Source organism: Coenobita brevimanus, chromosome 79 (assembly GCF_032717465.1).
Source record: "Coenobita brevimanus isolate Jiangsu-jjx chromosome 79, ASM3271746v2, whole genome shotgun sequence".
Classification (NCBI taxonomy): Eukaryota; Metazoa; Arthropoda; class Malacostraca; order Decapoda; family Coenobitidae; genus Coenobita; species Coenobita brevimanus.
The window spans coordinates 10,714,098-10,733,824 of record NC_137032.1 but is presented as its reverse complement, the minus strand read 5'-3'; the positions used below and the strand labels follow the sequence as shown (position 1 = coordinate 10,733,824).

Here is a 19,727-nt window from a genome sequence, read left to right as displayed (position 1 = left end):
TCCCTCTCCTAAAGCCACACTGCTCATCACCAATCACTCCCTCTGTACCCTCTCTAACTCTCATAATTAACACTCTACCATACACCTTACCTACAATACTCAACAGACTTATACCCCTAAAGCTAGTACATTCATACTTATCACCCTTGCCTTTATACAACGGGACCACACAAGCACTTGCCCAGTCAATATGCCATATATATATATATATATATATATATATATATATATATATATATATATATATATATATATATATATATATATATCATCCAGTCCTACGTTGCCTCATGAGGAGTGTAAGAGTCCGGGGCTAGGCAAGTTGGTCATGATTTTTAAGATGAGAATGATCTGCCTCACTCATTCGTGAGTGCCATATATATATATATATATATATATATATATATATATATATATATATATATATATATATATATATATATATATATATATATATATATATATATATATATATATATATATATATATATATATATATATATATATATATATATATATATATGTGTGTGTGTGTGTGTGTGTGTGTGTGTGTGTGTGTGTGTAGATATAGGCAGATAGATACATATACAAATAGATATATACGGATATATATAGATATATATTTATATATACTATCTCTCTCTCTCTCTCTCTCTACTGTATATACTGTATATAGATACATAGAGAGAGAGAGGGAGTTGCTGTTTTCTGACTTTTAATCTTATGCTGCGTTCCCACATTCACGGTGTGTGTATGTACTGTGCGTGTATGTATGTATGTATGTATGTATATATGTGCGTGTATGTATGTATGTATGTGCATGTATGTATGTATGTCTGTATGTACTATGCATCTATGTATGTATGTATTGTGCGTGTGTGTATGTATGTATGTATGTATGTATTTGTGCGTGTATGTATGTATGCATGTATGTTACCTAGTTAAATAAACGACGCTGGCCGTGATAATAATGGTTTCAATACTTTCATATATCTAACAGGAAGAGAGAGAGAGAGAGAGAGAGAGAGAGAGAGAGAGAGTTTAACTCATCATCATCATCACCATCATCATCTGATCTAAAAACCCTCAAGTGTGAAAATCCAATAACGTATAAAAGAATCTCACCTTTACCATCCCTACAAATATTTATCTGTTTAGCTTGTATATTTTACGTGTTAGGATTTAGCATTTTATCGGCTCTTGACAGGTATGGCGATCCGTTAGGACCATCCCGCACAATCGTAACTCTGCCGCAGTGGCATCGCATGTGCCTCCAGACGGTTTTACGACCGTCGTACTGTTCCCCGACTGTCCTCTATTATCTTGGACTTGCACCCGTGGTGCAATCGGCCCCAATTGCGACGTTCGTAACGCCGTCCCAGACATCCGTTTGGTCGTCTCAACCTCATCCCATCTCCATCCCAACAATCCCTTTGCCATCCCCAAACGTCACGATGGCACACTCATCGGCATGCCTAGGCTCCAGATTACCCGATTGGCCATGGTTGGCAATCGTGGACGATCGGGTGGCGGAATCGTGAATGTGTGAACGTAGCTTTACCCACAAAATCCTTGCATCAACTGATCAATACTCCCATATGTTCTCCTTCCGTCTCTTGCACACAACAATTCATACAGCATCTTTTGCCCTCTCATTCTCACCTACTCCCTCGCATATACCTCATCCATACTCTTACTCTCTCTCACCCTCACCCTGGCATTTAGTCTCAGTTAATACACATATGTCCACTTTTGCACCCAAAAGGACCTGGACAATCTCTCTCTATCTCTCCCTCTTTCACCTCATCATTCGCACCCCTTATAATCCATGTTGCAATCAGTACCATGTCCTTTGTCCGGTCCTTGGTTGTCACTTATTGGTCTGTGTTGATCCAAGGCTTCTTGTTTGTAATTATAGTTAGTTGTTTTCTAAGGGGGGGTACTAACCCTCCGCCAACCCACTTGCTGGAGTGTAGAGAACACGTGTTGGTTGGTTATAAGGTTACCACCCAGCTTATTAAGATTATTTTCTGGTTTACAGGAAATTATTTTGCTTGTCACTCAGTGTAGAGCTACCCAAAATAGAGCACCATTACACTGAGTGATTGGACGATGGGCGCCACGCCGATAAAAGTTATATATATATATCTATCTATCTATCTATCTATCTATCTATCTATATATATATATATATATATATATATATATATATATATATATATATATATATATATATATATATATATATATATATATATATATATATATATATATATATATTTTCCTGTGGCACCCCACGGGATGCATAGGGCCTCGATGAACTCACTCCACCAATATTTGTCTCTTGCCATCTTCTTCAGGTCCCACCAACACTCCTCCCCTGCTTCTCAGTTCATTGTCCTCAACCAGGTTTCCCTCGGCCTACCTCTACCTCTTCTTCCTCTAGCAGCCCACTCTAGCACATCGTGTATTAAACTGCCTTCGTTTCTGTGTATGTGCCCTAGCCACTTCCAGCGAGACAGTCTCACATATTCATTAACTGGTTCCATTCTCGTAATATCCCTTACTCGTTCCTTTGTAACTCTGTCTTGCCACTTTACCCCAAGAATCCTTCTCAGTATTTTATTCTCAAATCCTAATACTTTCTGATCTGTTGCCATTGTACTGTACCATGACTCATGCTCATAAATTAAAATTGGCCTAACCATGGACTTGTAAATTTTCAACATTCTAACAGCTCGCCAAGCCTGTCTAATCCTCTCTTCAATTTCATTGCTTAATGATCCATTAGATGATACAATCGCTCCCAGATATTTAAAGTTTTCTACATTCTTCACCACATTATTCCCAAATACACAATCGATTTGGTTCCCCACGTTCATATTAATAATGTCAGTCTTTCCTCAATTTATTACCAATCCCACTTTTTCTCCTTCCTCCACCAGACAATCAAGCACCCTCTGCATTTAGTAAATACTTCTGCAGATCAGTACAATATCATCAGCAGAGTCCAAATCCATCAGCTTCATATTTTCTTTTCAGTTAATTCCTGCACCTGTTCTCCTTACAACCTTTCTCATAACATAACCCATAACCAAAACAAACAGCAATGGCAAAAGAACTCCTCCATGAATCACTCCTGACCTAACTTCAAATGGATCACTCAAAGAACCACCCACCATTACCTTACAAAAAGTACCTTCATGCAAGCTTCTAATAATATTTACAAACTTTTCTGGTATACCATAGAATCTCATAATATTCAACATAGCTCCTCGTGAAACACTATTAAACGCCTTTTCAAAATCCTCAAAACACATACGAAGTGGCATTTTTATCTCATTAGCTTGTTGCATTAGATGCCTTACAATAAAAATCTGATCATTACAACCTCGACCCTTTCTAAATCCCGCTTGTTCTTCTCTTAAAATTTTATCTATTGCTGGCTCTGTTCTGTTCAACAAGATTTTGGAAAAGACTTTTGCAACTACAGGTGTCAAAGTTATCTTCCTCCAATTGCCACACACACTTAAACCTCCCTTTTTTGGTATTTTTATAATCACTCCATTTTTCCACTCTTCTTGAATTCCACCTTTATCCCAAGCCACATTAAAAAGTTTCAAAAGCGCATTCATCATCTCGTCATTTTCCACCTTAAGCATTTCAGGAAATATTCCATCCTCTCCTGAGGCCTTAAAATTCTTTAACTCCTTTATAGATTTTGCTACTTCTTCCAAGGTTATATCCCCTGTTTCTATCTGCAAATCTCTCTCGGCTGGCAAAATGTCCTCTTCAGCTGGGATTGGTCTATTTAGAACAGATTCAGAATGCTTTTTCCACCTTCCTTTTATATCCAAATCTTTAGTCATCAAATAACCATTTCTATCTCGTACAGGTATTTCCTTCCTTCTTTTTTCAGTCCCAGTTAACTCCTTTATGGCCTGATACGCTGCTCTTGTGCTCTGACCGTCATTTTTACTTAATTTGATTTCTGTCTCTGTTGCCTTTTCATCATATAGCCTCCTCATATCACGTCTAACGAGTCTTTTTACTTCAGAATGTAAACTCCAGTACTTTGCTCAAAGTACTTCAACTACCTGGCCATTAACATGTTGTTCTTCACTTCTTAACTTAGCCTCTTTCCTTTTCTGAATTACATTCCATGTTTCATCTGACATCCACTTTTTCCTTCTCGCTTTTCCCTTTTTCTTAATAGTACCCTTAGCACTCTCATGCAAAACTTCTTTTACCTCTCTCCACATTTGATTAATATCATTGTCTTCAGATTCTGTCAAAGTCTGCAGGACTAGAAACCTGTTCGTACATTCCCACCGAAACTTTTCCTTTGTGTTCTCATCATTCCTCAGCTCATCAAAATCATAATTATTACCTCCGGTACAATTACCATTAACATTTCTCTTAAGTTTTATTTTAATCTTTGACACAGCAAGTTGATGATCACTACCTATATCTGCCCCCCTCCTTCAGCAAACATCTTGCAAACTCCTATGCCTTCTGCTAATTGCAATGTGGTCAATCTGGTTACAATATTTACCACATGGTGAAATCCAAGTAATCTTGTGTATTATTCTATGCTCAAAGATAGTTCCACCAATTATAAGAACATTTGCCAAACAAAAGCTTCCAAATCGCACCCCATTTTCGTTTCTTATACCAACACCCTCCTTACCCATACAGTCTTCAAAGCCATCCCTACTACTGCCAACAATCGCATTAAAATCACAAGTGCAAACTAATACTTCATGTCTTGCCACTCTGTTCACTACATCCTGCAGCTTCTCATAAAAGTCATCCTTCATTTCATCAGTGGCCTCATTTGTCGGGGAGTACCCTACAACCGTACTGATATTACCATGGTCAGATTTTAAATGAGCATAAAGCAAGCGCTCATTAATTGGTTCAAACTCACATACTGCCTTACAAGCATCTCTACTCAGCAGTAAACCTACTCCTTGGTAATGATTTCCATCATTCCTACCAGAAACCAACATAGTAATACCATCTTCCAAATTCATTTTATCAACTCCAAACAACCTCATTTCTGTCAGAGCACAAATATCCATCTTGCATTCCTTGAACACTGAAATAATTTCTTCCATTTTTCCAGCCTGATTGAGAGTTCGAACATTCCAGTTTCCTGTTCTTGAGGTTCTTTTTGGATGTATAAACTTATTTTTACACCGTGGGATTCTTAGCACCCCCTGCCCACTTAAGGGCTGCACGAAACTGAGGGCCATTGCTTCGTAACCAGAGTTCATCAAGATTTCTTAGGCAGAAAAATATTTAACCCTGGAGCCAATGCCAGTGACTCGCAGGAACCAGACAGTGGAGAGAGGAAATTAACTAAATGAAAGTAAAATGCAGAGGGTTTGGACATACAAAGTACAAGGGAAAGAAAGAGAGCAAAAAGAATGTAGATAAAAGTGTCCCTTTTAGTCGCCTCTTACGACAAGCAGGGAATACTGGGGAAGTCTTCTATCCCCCCTTCCTCAGGGGATATATATATATATATATATATATATATATATATATATATATATATATATATATATATGGAGCCTCTGTGGTAAAGTGTGCGTTTTCGTACACTGAAGAACCAGGGTTCGCGCCCCGCCAGGGTAATAAACTTTGGGAGCGTTCTCCTGGCCACGTACTGCATTGGCGGACACAAAGGGTGCTGTGGTTGAACCAGTGTCGCATACTATAAAGTATGATATATATCATCTCATCAGCCGTTTGAATGTCCACTGCAGGATCGGCCTATCCTGACCGAAGCGGGGACGATACAGCCAATGTATCTCCACCAATTGGCTTTGGCTGTCTGATAGAGATTGTATGTAGGGTGAGAAGTGCTTGTAAGTGTAATTGTAGTGTTGGAGTGGCTTTGGATATGTGTGTAGTCTGTGAACCGAGTGTAATCGGCCCACGCAAGCCGACTGGGTGCAATCATACTTTATAGTATGTGACACTGGTTCAACCACAGCACCCTTTGTGTCCGCCAATGCATTACGTGGCCAGAAGAACGCTCCCAAAGTTTATTACCCTGGCGGGGCGCGAACCCTCGTTCTTCGTGTACGAAAACGCACACTTTACCACTGTACCAGAGAGGCTTCATATATATACTCGTATATATATATATATATATATATATATATATATATATATATATATATATATATATATATATATATATATATATACTGTAGACACACACACACACACACACACACACACACACACACACACACTTCTCTGGGTAATATCTATTGCATTTCGTGACAAAATAATTTTTTTTTAGATAACTTGCTTAAAGGCCGCCCTCGGTGGCCTCTGCTCAACAACAAAAGGCCAGAAATGAGTCATAACTCGGAAACCGGTGGCCCGATTGGACTTGAAATTATTTATTTGTTTGTTTTAACTGCCATGCTCTAACAAAAATTGCACTACTTTGCGACGTTTTTATTGTGTTACGGTAACAACCAATCCAACAAACATACAAAAAATCGGATCATTATAAAATAGATGAAATTCCCCTGGTTTAGTTAAAAACATTTTTATTCTGCAAATATCTCATTTTTTGTTTTATTGTTTTGAATGATTCTTCCACAAGTGCATGTACGAATGATACACGAGACACTTTTTTACCTGAAAAGTTAAAACGTGGCCCAGGCTATGAACAGTTGCTTTATTCTTACTATCTTCTTATTTTTTGACCAGAATGTTATCAAAAATATTAGACATGGGTAGAGGTTTAGAATTTGTGTTATCAAAGATGGAACGTTTGTACTGTATGTATCCAGAAATAATCCTCAAAGTCTACAACATACAGAAGTACTTCAATTTCACTCTGTATGATGTATGTGGTTAAATTCTATGTGTGCAGATTGGTGCGAGTTTTATACTCATTAATTCTGCTGGTGTAGGGATAGCTATTGTGAAAGTCCGGATGTCGACCATTCATACATTTTTAAAGAATGGAGGCATGGAATATACTTCGTGGGTGCTGGGCAGGTGCTTCCACAGGGCAGTTGATTTACGTTGGTGCTGAAACCATATAATTCTCTTCGAAAATTGACAGTTGTATTCATGAAACTCAGATTTCTGTTTTTGTTACGATATCGTTCCCCCAACAGAAACGAAACAAGACATAATTTTACCACAAGACTTTTTACAGTGATGTTCGGTGTGATACTGTCTGTTCGACTACATCACCTGCGAGTCACTCGGGCGAGGCTGCAAGAAAAGGAAGTAGGAGAGGGAAGCATCGTCAGCATTAAAAGTGCTGGAGGGAGTGGGACTGAAAGCAGAAGCAGGAAAGGGGGAGGACCATCCCCTGATGACCACAGTCAAGACTCACTGCTGGAGCTCCTCAAGCTGAATATAAAGACGGACCAGACAGTCGAAAACATTAAGAGAGGTAAGTCTGTCCTTGACTTGTTTATTAGTGATTTCATTCACCTGTTTGAACCTATGAATTCAGATGCAACTCTGATGATAATATAGTTTATTAACATCATTGCTTAAGTATCCGAATAGGCCTTTGTACAAGGCATGTGAAACTTTCAAATATCTAAATGTGTTTTAGTCGCTGTTGCCATTCAGGTTCAACAAGCGAGGGGGAGATTTGTGATGATGGTAGCAATAGTGGTGGTAACGTTGGCAGCGGATGTTATGGTGGAGGTGTGAGTGCAGTGGTGGTGGAAGTTCAGCTCTCTCCTTCTGATGTCAAGTCTGACCCTACTGTGATCCTGCCTGGCGAGGACCTTAGGGCGTTTGCTTACGAAGGCGATGGCTCCTCTTCTAGTTCCATCACTTCAGCCATCTCAGGTACGGACACACTGGGTTTGGGGGGAAATATCAGTATCATATCTATATTTTTGAAAGTGTGGCTGTCTGCAATGGATATTCAGAGAGATAGTTCTGTAGGGTTTAGCAAGGCTAAATTGTAAAAGAAATTTATTTTGTTCAATTTAGAATGTCTAAAGTGGTGCTCTTAATGGTCAAAACCAGAACTAATCAAGTCGTCAGTCAAGCCTACGTGGTGCAGACAGGTTGCCAATTGCCATAGAAATGTTACCTTATCCTATAACGATATGAATATTAAAACGGATTGGGTGGTTGAGCAGCTCGCTGGGGTGCGCAGGTGAATGAGGTGGGTGGTGCACGAGAGCAGGGTTGGGTGGGTGAGTGGGTGTGATGGCGTAGGATGGGCCACAGTGGGTGGGTGAGTTGTAAGGGGAGGATGGATGGATGAGTGTGAGTGACTGGGTGGGTGAGGTGCAAGGTGGGTGGATGGGAAGGCGTGTTGACGGGGTAGGCGAAGTATATATAGGTGGGTGTGGTGGGTCAGGGTTGGGTTGGTGGGTGGGTGTGGTGGCTCAGGGTTGGGTAGGTGAGTGGGGGTGGTGGGGCAGGGTTGGGTAGGTGGGTTTGTGTGGTGAGGCAGGGTGGCAAAGCATGGGTGGGTGAGTGAGTGAGGAGGATGTATGGGTGAGTATGGGTGAGTTGGTGGGTGCTACAGGATGGGTGGGTGGGTTGTAGGAAAATAGGTCGGTGGGCACTAGGTTGGTGGGTCGGCTGAGTGGATGAGATGAGTGCATGGATGGGTAGGTGGGTTGTGGGAAAATTGGTCCATGGTCGAATAGGCTCATGGTGGGAATAGATTCATGGGGAATACATTGCTGGAAGAATGGGCCAAAGGAGGAAAATACTGTAGATACAATTGGTAAAATGGGATACCAGGGGTTGTCTCCCACCAGGAATGGTCCCCCAGATTCAAAGGCAATGGTGGTACACATATTTCCTCTCACCCAGGCAATGCTGGGTTCCCTGCTAGTACACTATAATTATGCATTTATCATAAAACATGAGTGTACTGATAGTTGTTGCAGGGGCTGTGAGATTAACCCCTGGTGTTATCTAGTTCATGCAGTGGACAAAATATACGTGTAGTGAATTCTTCAAGTAATAAATTATAAAGTAATTGTATTGAAATTATTCAGGTAAAAAATCTTAAACGTTTCATTATGTCAGTGATATGTGCTGATATTAGATATTTACTTTACATATAATCAGCAGTAGCTGCATTGCTGGAAATGGACGAATTCACACAGTGGCACAGACATAAATGGGCACCTCCTCTGTCTGCCGTTACAAACATCCCACGGCTCCTTCTTTGTTCCCTATAAGAGAAAGGTAAATTGCAAAAAGGGTCAACTACTGAATGCAGCCCAACTAGACCACGTCTAAATGACGTGGCCTTTCAAAAGATGTAAACTGTTACATGTAAAGAGACAGTGTTGTTATTCATAACTTAGAAATGTAAGTGAGAAGAGAAAACTCTAATGCTTCTAATAACGGACTTGGGGGTTGAATGGCTTGTCGAAACCTCGGTGATTCGTTCGTCTTAAGCTAGCTGACTTCTGCTTTGTAGAGTATGAACAGGGTAGTCTTCTCACAAGCGCCAACCAGGTTAGAGCCCGTGGTAAAGCTTTTGTGAATATTTTGTGTAAATAGTTTGTGGGTTAATAGTATGGGAAAAGTGTGTGGAATACTATATTTTAACAATGTATTTTCGTTGCTGTTTATTGTTTGGGTTTTAGGACCTTACTCCAATCGAGGGCCGGACAGAGAGGCGTCCTCAGGTGTTAGTGGGAGGCTCACACCAGCTGATGTTTCCCACAGCCACCTATCGAGTCACTTTGGAACCACTGTCCCCTTGTCGACCTAGCAGTGGCTCCCCCCCCCCCCTTGTGCCATCGTCCAGGAGAGCAGGACCCTTGTTCTTAGATATCTCCCATGTGTGCCCAAAGCGATGGTATAGAGTGAGCTGGGACTGGACGCAACAGAGAGTACTGTATTCTCAGAAACTGCTGTATTCTCTAATAGTCTCCCCTCTACTTATGCTAGGGTTGTAATGTTTAAACTGTTGCCATGACTTTTTTTTTTATTATTATTAATTTTTGTATATTTGTACATTATTCAGGACTGGGTGTTTGGTTGGTGAAGGGAAGGGTACAGGTGTTCGTGGTATAAATACATGGCTGGTGTTCTATGTTCTGAGCAATATATGTGGCATGTCCAAAGCGCTTTCCTGTGTCTCATTTGAGATCCTCTGTTTCTGAAGACATCCTGACTCTAAAAAGAACTTGGTATTCACATCTGGCGACCCTGCCAGGATGTCTAATGAGTCAGAGGACCTTAGACGTGAACATGAATGATATAGGAGCTTCTTCCTAGCTTATCGTCCTTGGGTCCCGGAGATAAGCTCTCAATGTCCCATAGATCCGGGTTGTGTCCCAGTAAGAGTGGGTTCTTGAGCTGAACCAGGGACAGTTTTCAGCCTGGGGACGTGGTGGTACTAGCACAGTACCCCTGGGTTAGGTAGGTGTATGAACACCTTGTTTCTAGGTGTGAATGTGGCATTCTAGAAGGTTGTACTAGGTAGAGGTCAAGGCTCATCTAGTACCATTTGATTTGTCATTTGAATAACTGTTTACTTTGTCATTAGCCGTGACAGATATTGCTGTTCTTATACGGCAGGCAGAGGAGTTAGGCCTAGAAGGCGAACAGAAAGATCAGTTTGTCCTTCAACAGCAGGCTCTAGCTAGAGAGGATAGAGCTCGAGAAAGAGAGAGAAAATACGGTTAGAGACAATAGATAACAAACTGAAACTTGAGGCAGAGAGAGAAAAGGTAAGACTGAACCATGGACTGGAGTTGGCTAGAGTAAGAGCAATACACAACAGCCAAGTGTCAGTTGATCAGGTGCATGTTGGTAGTGTTACCTGGCCTAAGTTACCAGAATAATGAGGATATTTCTTCATACCTCATTCGGTTCGAATGATTTGCAGACCTACTGCAAGTACCTGAAAATATGTACGCAATTAGATTAGGCAGTTTGTTGACAGGTAAAGCAGTGGTCATTTGTACATCTTTAAGTCCAGAGATCACATCTGATTATGAGCAGCTGAAACTGGCTTTGTTGCAAGGCATTAACAAGACCCCACATGGGTACCGACAGGACTTCAGGTATGCTAAGATCAGAGCTGGTGAAACTTATAAGCAGTTCTCCATCCATCTTGGGAGGTTGTTTGATCTTTGGCTTGACAGCTGGGAAGTAAACATAACTATGAATCTCTTCGGTCATTTATGATACTTGATCAATTTAAATCTTCTCTTTTGCCAGATTTGCGCATGTACATTAAAGAGCACCATGTAGACGGCCTGGATGTAGCCTTGAAATTAGCAGATAACTGGGCATCTGCCCATAATTCCTACCCGAAACCACAGTCGAACACAGACAGAGGTGAGAAAGTTGAACGAAAACGTGCATCGGAACCTTCAGCCGAGATGACAAGGTTACGCCTAAAATAAAATGCCATAGCCGTGGAGACTGTGGACATGTTAAAAGGCTCTGCCCTAAAAATCCCTTGTTATTTAAAAAATCTAACAGCTCTCCTGGACAAAAGGTGGAGTTCTGCTTTGATGATACAACTCCGCAAGAGTATGTGACAGCTAGTACTGTGAATGGCGAGAGAGTCTCTACTGTTCTCCGTGACACGGGATGTTCATGCATCATAGTACCTGAGGAGGTATTACCTGATGTTGACATTACTGAATGTAAGAGGATTAGTGTTGCTGACTACCTGGGTAGGGTAGATTCATTTCCCCAGGTAAGATGTTTCATCCGTTGTCCTTACTACGCAGGATGGGCTGATGCAATACGGGCTCCCCTAAAGTTTTGTAGTGTTTTGATTGGTAACGTCTCTAATGCTCATGACCCAGATGCTATTCCCCATGGCCCAGCTGCCAAAGACACTTCTCTTAAGCCTCCTGCTGAACAGACCCTGGCTGTTCAGACCAGGGCAGTGAAGGGAAAAAGCGTTCATCCCCTTGTGCTCCCTAAAGTTAAACCCCTCAGAATCACCCCAGAGAAGTTTGCTAAACTACAAAAGTCATGTCCATCACTGAGCTCAATAAGAGAAAAATTGTTGAGCGAAGAAACATGTACCTCTAGGGACGGGTCAGTGTACAAAATTGAGGCTGTGAATGAGCTGATGTACCACACATGTATTGACGCCAAGTCCCTAAAGCATGTAGGAAAGAAGAGTTTAGTTATTCCATCAGAACAGAATGGTGGGCTGCAGTCCTAACGGACCCAGATTTAAATCCCAGCTGGGGCAGGGAACAGTTTAAGGATTTGAATTTCATTAAAATCAGGCTTTACTGATCTACCAGAAGACCCGCCGAGATGCCGTAAAATTCCCCCCACAAATACCAATACACCAGTCCTGTATGAGACAGCCCTAGCAGGTATTCAATATGGATGGTAGGTATTAGCGCCGAAGTGGTGACATGTAGAGGTGTATAGTATGTGGGAGGACTGCTGGGCCTTGATAGCAGGCTGTGAAGCCTATGCCCAGAGTCGGACACATTAAAAAAAAAAAAAAAACTGCCCATGAGAGTCCACTTGCAGGTCAATTTTCATGTCGCAAAACTATCATGAGAGTTGGTGAACATTTTTTCTGGCCAAGTATGAATTGTGATATTAGGGATTTTTGCAAATCTTGTGACAAGTGTCGGCTCATGTCCCATAGAGGTAGAGTGAGACCAGTCCCTTTAAGACAAATACACATTGCTACGGAACCCTTCTCTAGGGTAGCCATTGATCTCGTTGGCCCGTTATCCCCTCCATCCTCAGAAGGACATAGTATATTCTAATACTCATAGATTTCGCCACGGGATTTCCTGAAGCACTGCCCCTCCAAGACATAGATTCAGTGTCTGTAGCAGAAGTGCTGTTAACCCTTACACCACCGGCATGTTTACCAATGTTTTGCGTGTCCCACGGGGTTATTCGGGCTCTGACAGACTATCAAAAAATATTTGCCAAAAATCAGTTATTAGTCCTAGAATATTAAAATTATATTTGCTTATGGCATATACCTTCAGCTTTCTCCTGGAATGTTTTTTGAGCCTTCGTCTATTACCGTAGGACTTGTGGAGACCTCTGAAGTTGGGTAACGAAGTCTCCACTTTACACATCCCGACAACCCGTAATATGATTACCACAGCCAGATATTAACACTATAAACACTACTCTATGATTATCAAGTAGTTTGGGATCCATACTCCAAAAAAAAATCCACTGTGAAAGCAATGAAAATTACGAGCATGTATGACCTTCCCACTTGCGCTAGTTCGCTCTTGGTACTCTGTCATTTATTATTCATAAAACCCATCACACTTTATATTTCTATTACTATATAACACTTATATATATCTGGAGTTTTTATCCATAAGTTTCCTTCAGTAGTATTAGTTTATTGTCACTGAAGTCATTCAATTTTTCATTCAGTAAAATACGTAGAGAGCCACGGATTCACTTTCACTGTTATAACATCAAGTATTTGTACTCATATTCTTATATTACTAATTATTTACATTACTATTTACATTTTCTATTGTATTTTCAATATTTACCCTTCTATGTTACTTACACTAAGTTATTCACTGTCACTTTCAGTAAGATAAAACTATAATACACTGCTCAATCATATGTACTGAACATCCATTGCTTTCACTTGCTATTTACACATTATTTACACATTATTAACACATTATTTTCACAGTACTTTCCTTTCCCACTTGCACTTTTAGAACTGCTTCTGGCTGTGGTAATCAAAGAAGCAGGTAACACAGAGGGGAACCTGGCACTCAGCGCACTGCCAAGAGGTGCGTTTGTGCTCAGGTGTGCGCCGGGTGGTATGTGCACACACCTGGCACCCGCGGATTGCAGCCTTCCTCTTGCCTGTGGCAGGCATTAGCACCAGTCTGTGCCGATCCATATACGCCCTCTGCTTAAGTCTGTTGGGAAGTGTTACTGGATGGCGCCTTGGGGTTGCTGCTGTCACTCTACCATATCTTTCCAGCAGCTGCTGAACACAAGTCCTGGCGAACAACCTCAGGGAGAAGGACTTGGGTGGCTTGACCTTCATCTTGTACAGGATGAAGGCGTTCAGCATCGTCATGTCTATGAGATGCAGAAAAACTTTCTTGTACCACCTAGTATTCTTTCTGAGGCAGTCGATCTCACCAATCATCATGTCGGACTTGTCCACCAGCCACATGTTGATATTGTAGTCTAACACAGCATCAGGTTTCATCAGAGGTTCGCCTGTCCTACGGTCGACCTTTCCACTGTCTCTCATTTCCCCCTTATGTACGGTGGTGAGCATGTGCATAACCCTCTTGTCATGCCACCGTATTGCCAGCATATTCTCAGACTTGCCTAGGTGCACGTCTCCTCGCTGCGAGGTTCCTGCCTCTGGGAATTTAGGGAAGTTGGCACGATTACTTTTGACAGTGCCGCAGGAGCCAATGCCGTGCTCTGAAAGGTATTTGGCAAGTTTCGGTGCTGTATAATAGTTGTCTGTATACAGCACATGATTCCCACCAAAATACTTTTCAAGGAGCACTTTCACTACACAGCCTGAGAAGCCAAGGGGGTGTGTTTTATCCAGATCGACAGTGCTGGCTGAATAAATGACGAAGTCAAGGATGTACCCCGTCTTACAGTTGCACAGTACAAAGAACTTGATTCCAAAGCGATGGCGTTTGCTTGGAATGTACTGTACAAACCGAAGATGTCCTCTGAACAAAACCAAGAATTCGTCAATGACAGCCTTCTGAAAGGGGTGGAAGAATGACATAAACTTATCCTTCATTCTGCTCAGAATCTCCCGGATCTTCCAGAGTGGGTTGGTTTGGGAAGGTACATCGTTGTCGGCAAAGTGCAGGTTTCCCATGATGTTCCGGAAGCGATCTCTGGCCATGTAATTATTGAAGGTGGGTGAGGGTAGTAAGGGGTCCATGGACCAACTCATGCTTCTTCGAGTGTGGCATGAGAAGCATGAGGGCGAAGAACACATACAGCTCCTGCACTCCCAGCATGGACCACTGTTGCATCTTGGCTACACCTGTACCACTTGCAGCACGTTGTGATTCATACCAGTTGGTCTCATCACATATGTGCTGCATGACTTCGTCATCTAGGAAGGCCAAAAGGAAGTCCACACACTCAGCATCATCGTCAAGAGTGAAGGCAGGCTGTACTCCTGAGGAACTCTCATCAAAAACTAAATGTTCTGGCACAAAATTGGACCCATCCGTCCATGCGAAGGCGTCCAGGATTCCCTGTCGTGGCGGTGTAGGATGGGTGAGGGTGGTGGGTGGCTGTGAGGGAGATTTACCACGTTCAAGGTCACTCACACTGACCCTGAGTTGCCATACAGCACTAGCAGCCCTTACTCTAGTAGCAACTCTACTTTTACGAGTACAGGTCAGGGATTTACCTCTTCCTCTACGGCCTGCCTTCACTGTTGATGCTGGTGTTGACTCCGACGATGAAGACTCCAGAGATAATTCAGCAGAAGAAGAGGAAGAAATGAGTGAAGTGGGGCTTGGGGAACGGGGAGGTGAATCAACTCTGGACTCATGGTGGGCTGGGTCACACGGAGCCATTGTTCTGGGGCTAACACGCCGCCTTTTCACTCGCTTCCCAAATTCCTTCCCTTGCTGCACTAACGGCTCCTTTCCCTTGGAGCTAGGGATAACTTTGGACACTGAAGCACTCGTACTAGTACTTTCTGGCACGATTTCCTCATCCAGCTCATCACACGATTCCCCCGAAGGTCAAAATCAATATCCATCATCACCATTGACAATTCCGCTAGGTCACATTCCACTGCAGAGTCACTTAGTCCTTTCCTGCTTCCCTCACGACTTTTTCTGAGTGTAGAGGTCACGGGACCCTTTGCAATGGGAGCAGAAGTGGCAGAAATGGCAGGGCGCGAGGACATGTTTTGACCACAGCGGAGGACAAGGAACTAAATGCCGTGGCTTATCTGAGAAGGCAAGGGTTGACAGTGACAATGAGGATGACAGCTGCTAACTTACATGCTAATAAATTATTGGTAGAAAATCTCGGCAATACATAAAGAAATAGGTAGTTCCAGGTGAATGTAAATGTCACTTAGGCTTCTCCCTTCCTTTCTGATATATATTTTTATTACAGAAATAAATTACAAGGCATAATTCAAAGGGGAAATTACTGTGGTAATGTAGCGAATGAATGCATGTGAGGTGTTGTCAGGTGATAATTAGCCAATTCCTGGTGTCTACCACTATCACTTACCTTATTTTTTTTTGTATATATTATTTTGTATAAGTATAGGGCATAGGGCTTATTTCAATGGATGAAATCTGTGGAAAAATCCGGGGGAGACTTGCTTAGTGCAGTGCGGCCTGGGAGGTGAGAGGACAGGCTAATGGGGGGGAGGTAGGGAGGGGAGTCAGGAAGGGGGAAAAATCGCTATAATGTCAACAATGGATGGGAGTACAGATGAGATTTGGAGTGCTGACTAGTGTTGGGCATTGGGAGTACTGATAGATGATACAAGCCATCACTTGAAAGCCCGGGATAATTCAAAATAACACAGAATCACAAAAGTGATGCCCCGCGGTATGATCCATTGCGCCCGAGCATCACGAAAGTGACGCCCCGCGGTTAAGGGGTTAGTGATATTTTCATGGGTTGGAATCCCGAGAGAAATACTGTCAGATCACAGCAGCTAGTTTGTATCTCAACTGATGGGCGCATTGCATATACTACCAGGAGTTAAGCCAATATTTACCACACCCTATCATCCCACAGGTAACGGAAGGATTGAGCACTTCCACTCCACTCTCAAGGCATCACTCTGTAAGTTATGCTCAGACAAGCCCTGGGATTGGCATCTCTATCTCATCCCAACCTTGTTTGTCCTTTGAGAAATTCCTAGTGACAGTACTGTTTTCTTGGCATTTGAGCTATTATATGGACGTCCAGTGCGAGGACCACTGGCGGTGTTGAGAGATCTGTGGGAGGATAATAGTGCCAGTGAAGATGAACCTTCCCCTTTTCAGTATGTGACTGAGTTTGCTGGTAATGGATAAATTGGCAGATTGTGCTGCGATAGCTGCCCAGAACACTGACATAAGTTCCACCCGATATAGGTCCTACTTTGCTTTGAAATCTCAGGATCGAAGATTCAGACCTGGACATGAAGTACTTGTACTATTGCCAGATATCAGTAACAAATTGCTGATATTCTGGAGCAGTCCCTTCAAAGTGCTGGATAGGCGGAACAAGGTTAATTACTTGATTAATGAAAATGGAAAACAAAAACTGTACCATGATAACTTTCTAAAGAAGTATTACCATAGGGCTCATGCATCCCAGGGTAAAGTAATAGATGAAGTGACTAACCAGACTGATTTTTCAGGTTGTTCTCTGAATGTTTTGATGTGTGTACTGGACAAGAAGGCTGAATCTGAGGGTAAATTGCTCCCTATCATACCAGATGGTAAGGTGGCTCTATCCCAGTCTCTTGATCAAAGCGGCCTTGAAGTGTCACCTAGCTTGTTGGTTGATCAAAGAAAGGCTATACTGACCATGGTAAGTGAATATGCAGATGTGTTTTCAGATGTTCCTGGTTGCACCAACCACCTTGAACATGACATAAGGTTAAAAACCACAGAAAGATTGAAACCCAAGATTTACCCCATTCCCATTCACTTGCAACGCCATTTTGAGCAAGAGGTTAACCAGTTGCTAAATCAAGGCATCATTAAACCCTTGACTTCACCTCACTGCTCACCTGTAGTTATGGTAAAGAAGCCTGATGGTAGTTATAGAATGACCATCGACTACAGGAGCTTTAATGCTGTTATGGAGATCCATGCTGAACCCATGACCACCATTGAGGAGGATTTGCATAAATTCAATGGTGCAGTTTATTTCTTGGAACTTGACTAAGGCTTATTACCAAATACCACTTTCCAATAAAGCAAAGCCATTGACTGCCTTTCCCACTCATCGTGGCTTGATGGAATTTTGCCACTTACCTTTTGGGTTGGTTACTGCCTGTGCTACATACGTCAGACTCATGAGACTTGTTCAAGCTGGTTTGCCTAATGTTGCTTTCTATTTTGACAACATTTTTATATATGCTAAGACTTGGGAAGACCACATGTTGGCACTCACTTCTGTCCTAGAACGTTTAAGGAAATATAATCTAACTGTAAGACCTAGTAAATGTAGGTCTGGATTCAGTGAAATACAGTACCTTGGTTTTACTCTCATTGGTAAACACCTGAAACCTCAACACGATAAAATTTCAGCACTCATGGAAGTTCCCCCTCCAACTTCTAAGAGGACTCTACGTTCTTTCCTTGGGATGGTGTCTTTCTATCGGGCGTTCATACCAAGGGCGTCAGAACTCACCAGCCCTTTGTCAGATATGCTCCGGAAAAATATCTGTGAACCATTCGTGTGGACTAGTGAGATGTCTGATGCTTTTCAGAAGCTGAAAGCGGCTTTGTCCAGCGAACCTATCCTTAAGCTGCCTGATGCTAATATTCCATTTATTCTCAGGACTGATGCTTCAGACTGTGGGCTTGGAGCTGTTCTTCTCCAATACTGTGATGACTCGCCCTATCCTGTGGCATACACTAGTAGAAAGTTGCTGGACCGAGAAAAGAAATATTCCACAATTGAGTGAGAATGTTTAGCAATCATTTTAGGTATCCACAAGTTTGAGTATTAATTGATGGGAGGAGAGTTTATCTTGGAAGTTGACCACAAACCCCTAGTCTACATGAATAAATCTAAACCTGGTAATTCACGTATTGTTCCCTGGTCTTTGAGCTTACAACTCTTTCTGTTTAGAGTTGTCCATGTTGCGAGTGTTGATAATGTTGAAGCAGACCTTTTGAGCAGATCGGGTAAATAACTTCTGGTTTACCTTAGGGAATCTAGGCATGCTAGATACTAGTTAGGGGAGAAGTGTAAGGAGATAGTTCATAACTTAGAAATGTGAGAAGAGAAAACTCTAATGCTTCGAATAACAGACTTGGGGGTTGAATGGCTTGTCAATACCTCGGTGATTCGTTTGTCTTAAGCTAGCTGACTTCTACTCTGTAGAGCATGAGCGGGTTAGTCTTCTCAAAAGCACCAACCAGGTTAGAGCTCTGCCCGTGGTAAAGCTTCTGTGAATATTTTGTGTATATAGTTTGTGGGTTAATAGTATGAGGAAAGTGTGTGGAATACTATATTTTAACAATGTATTTTCGTTGCTGTTTATTGTTTGGGTTTTAGGACCTTACTCCAGTCGAGGGCCGGACAGAGAGGCGTCCTCAGGTGTTAGTGGGAGGCTCACGCCAGCTGATGTTTCCCACAGCCACCTATCAAGTCACTTTGGAACCACTGTCCCCTTGTCGACCTAGCGGTGGCTCCCCCACCCCCAGTGCCATCATACAGGAGAGCAGGACCCTTGTTGTTAGACATCCCCTGTGTGTGCCCAAAGTGATGGTGTAGAGTGAGTTGGGACTGGACGCAACAGAGAGTACTGTATTCTCAGAGATTGCTGTATTCTCTAATAGTCTCCCCTCTACTTATGCCAGGGTTGTAATATTTAACCTGTTGCCATTTTTTTTTTTTTTTTTGTATATTTGTACATTATTCAGGACTGGGTGTTTGGTTGGTGAAGGGAAGGGTACAGGCGTTCATGGTATATATACATGGCTGGTGTTCTGTGTTCTGAGCAATATATGTGACATGTCCAAAACGCTTTCCTGTGTCTCATTTGAGATCCTCTGTTTCTG

The 19,727-nt window shown here is 42.1% G+C and overlaps 1 protein-coding gene across 1 annotated transcript in view; it reads left to right on the top strand.

Moving 5' to 3' along the window:
• LOC145409023 (putative neural-cadherin 2) overlaps window positions 1-12,175 on the top strand; it is a 532,112-nt gene extending 519,937 nt beyond the window's left edge. The window contains exons 25-29 of the mRNA XM_080279591.1: window positions 7,196-7,438; window positions 7,624-7,848; window positions 10,931-11,071; window positions 11,209-11,328; window positions 11,808-12,175. Coding sequence (XP_080135717.1) covers window positions 7,196-7,438; window positions 7,624-7,848; window positions 10,931-11,071; window positions 11,209-11,328; window positions 11,808-12,175 — 1,097 coding nt within the window. The remainder of the gene's footprint in view (window positions 1-7,195; window positions 7,439-7,623; window positions 7,849-10,930; window positions 11,072-11,208; window positions 11,329-11,807) is intronic.
• Window positions 12,176-19,727: the final 7,552 nt, after the last annotated feature.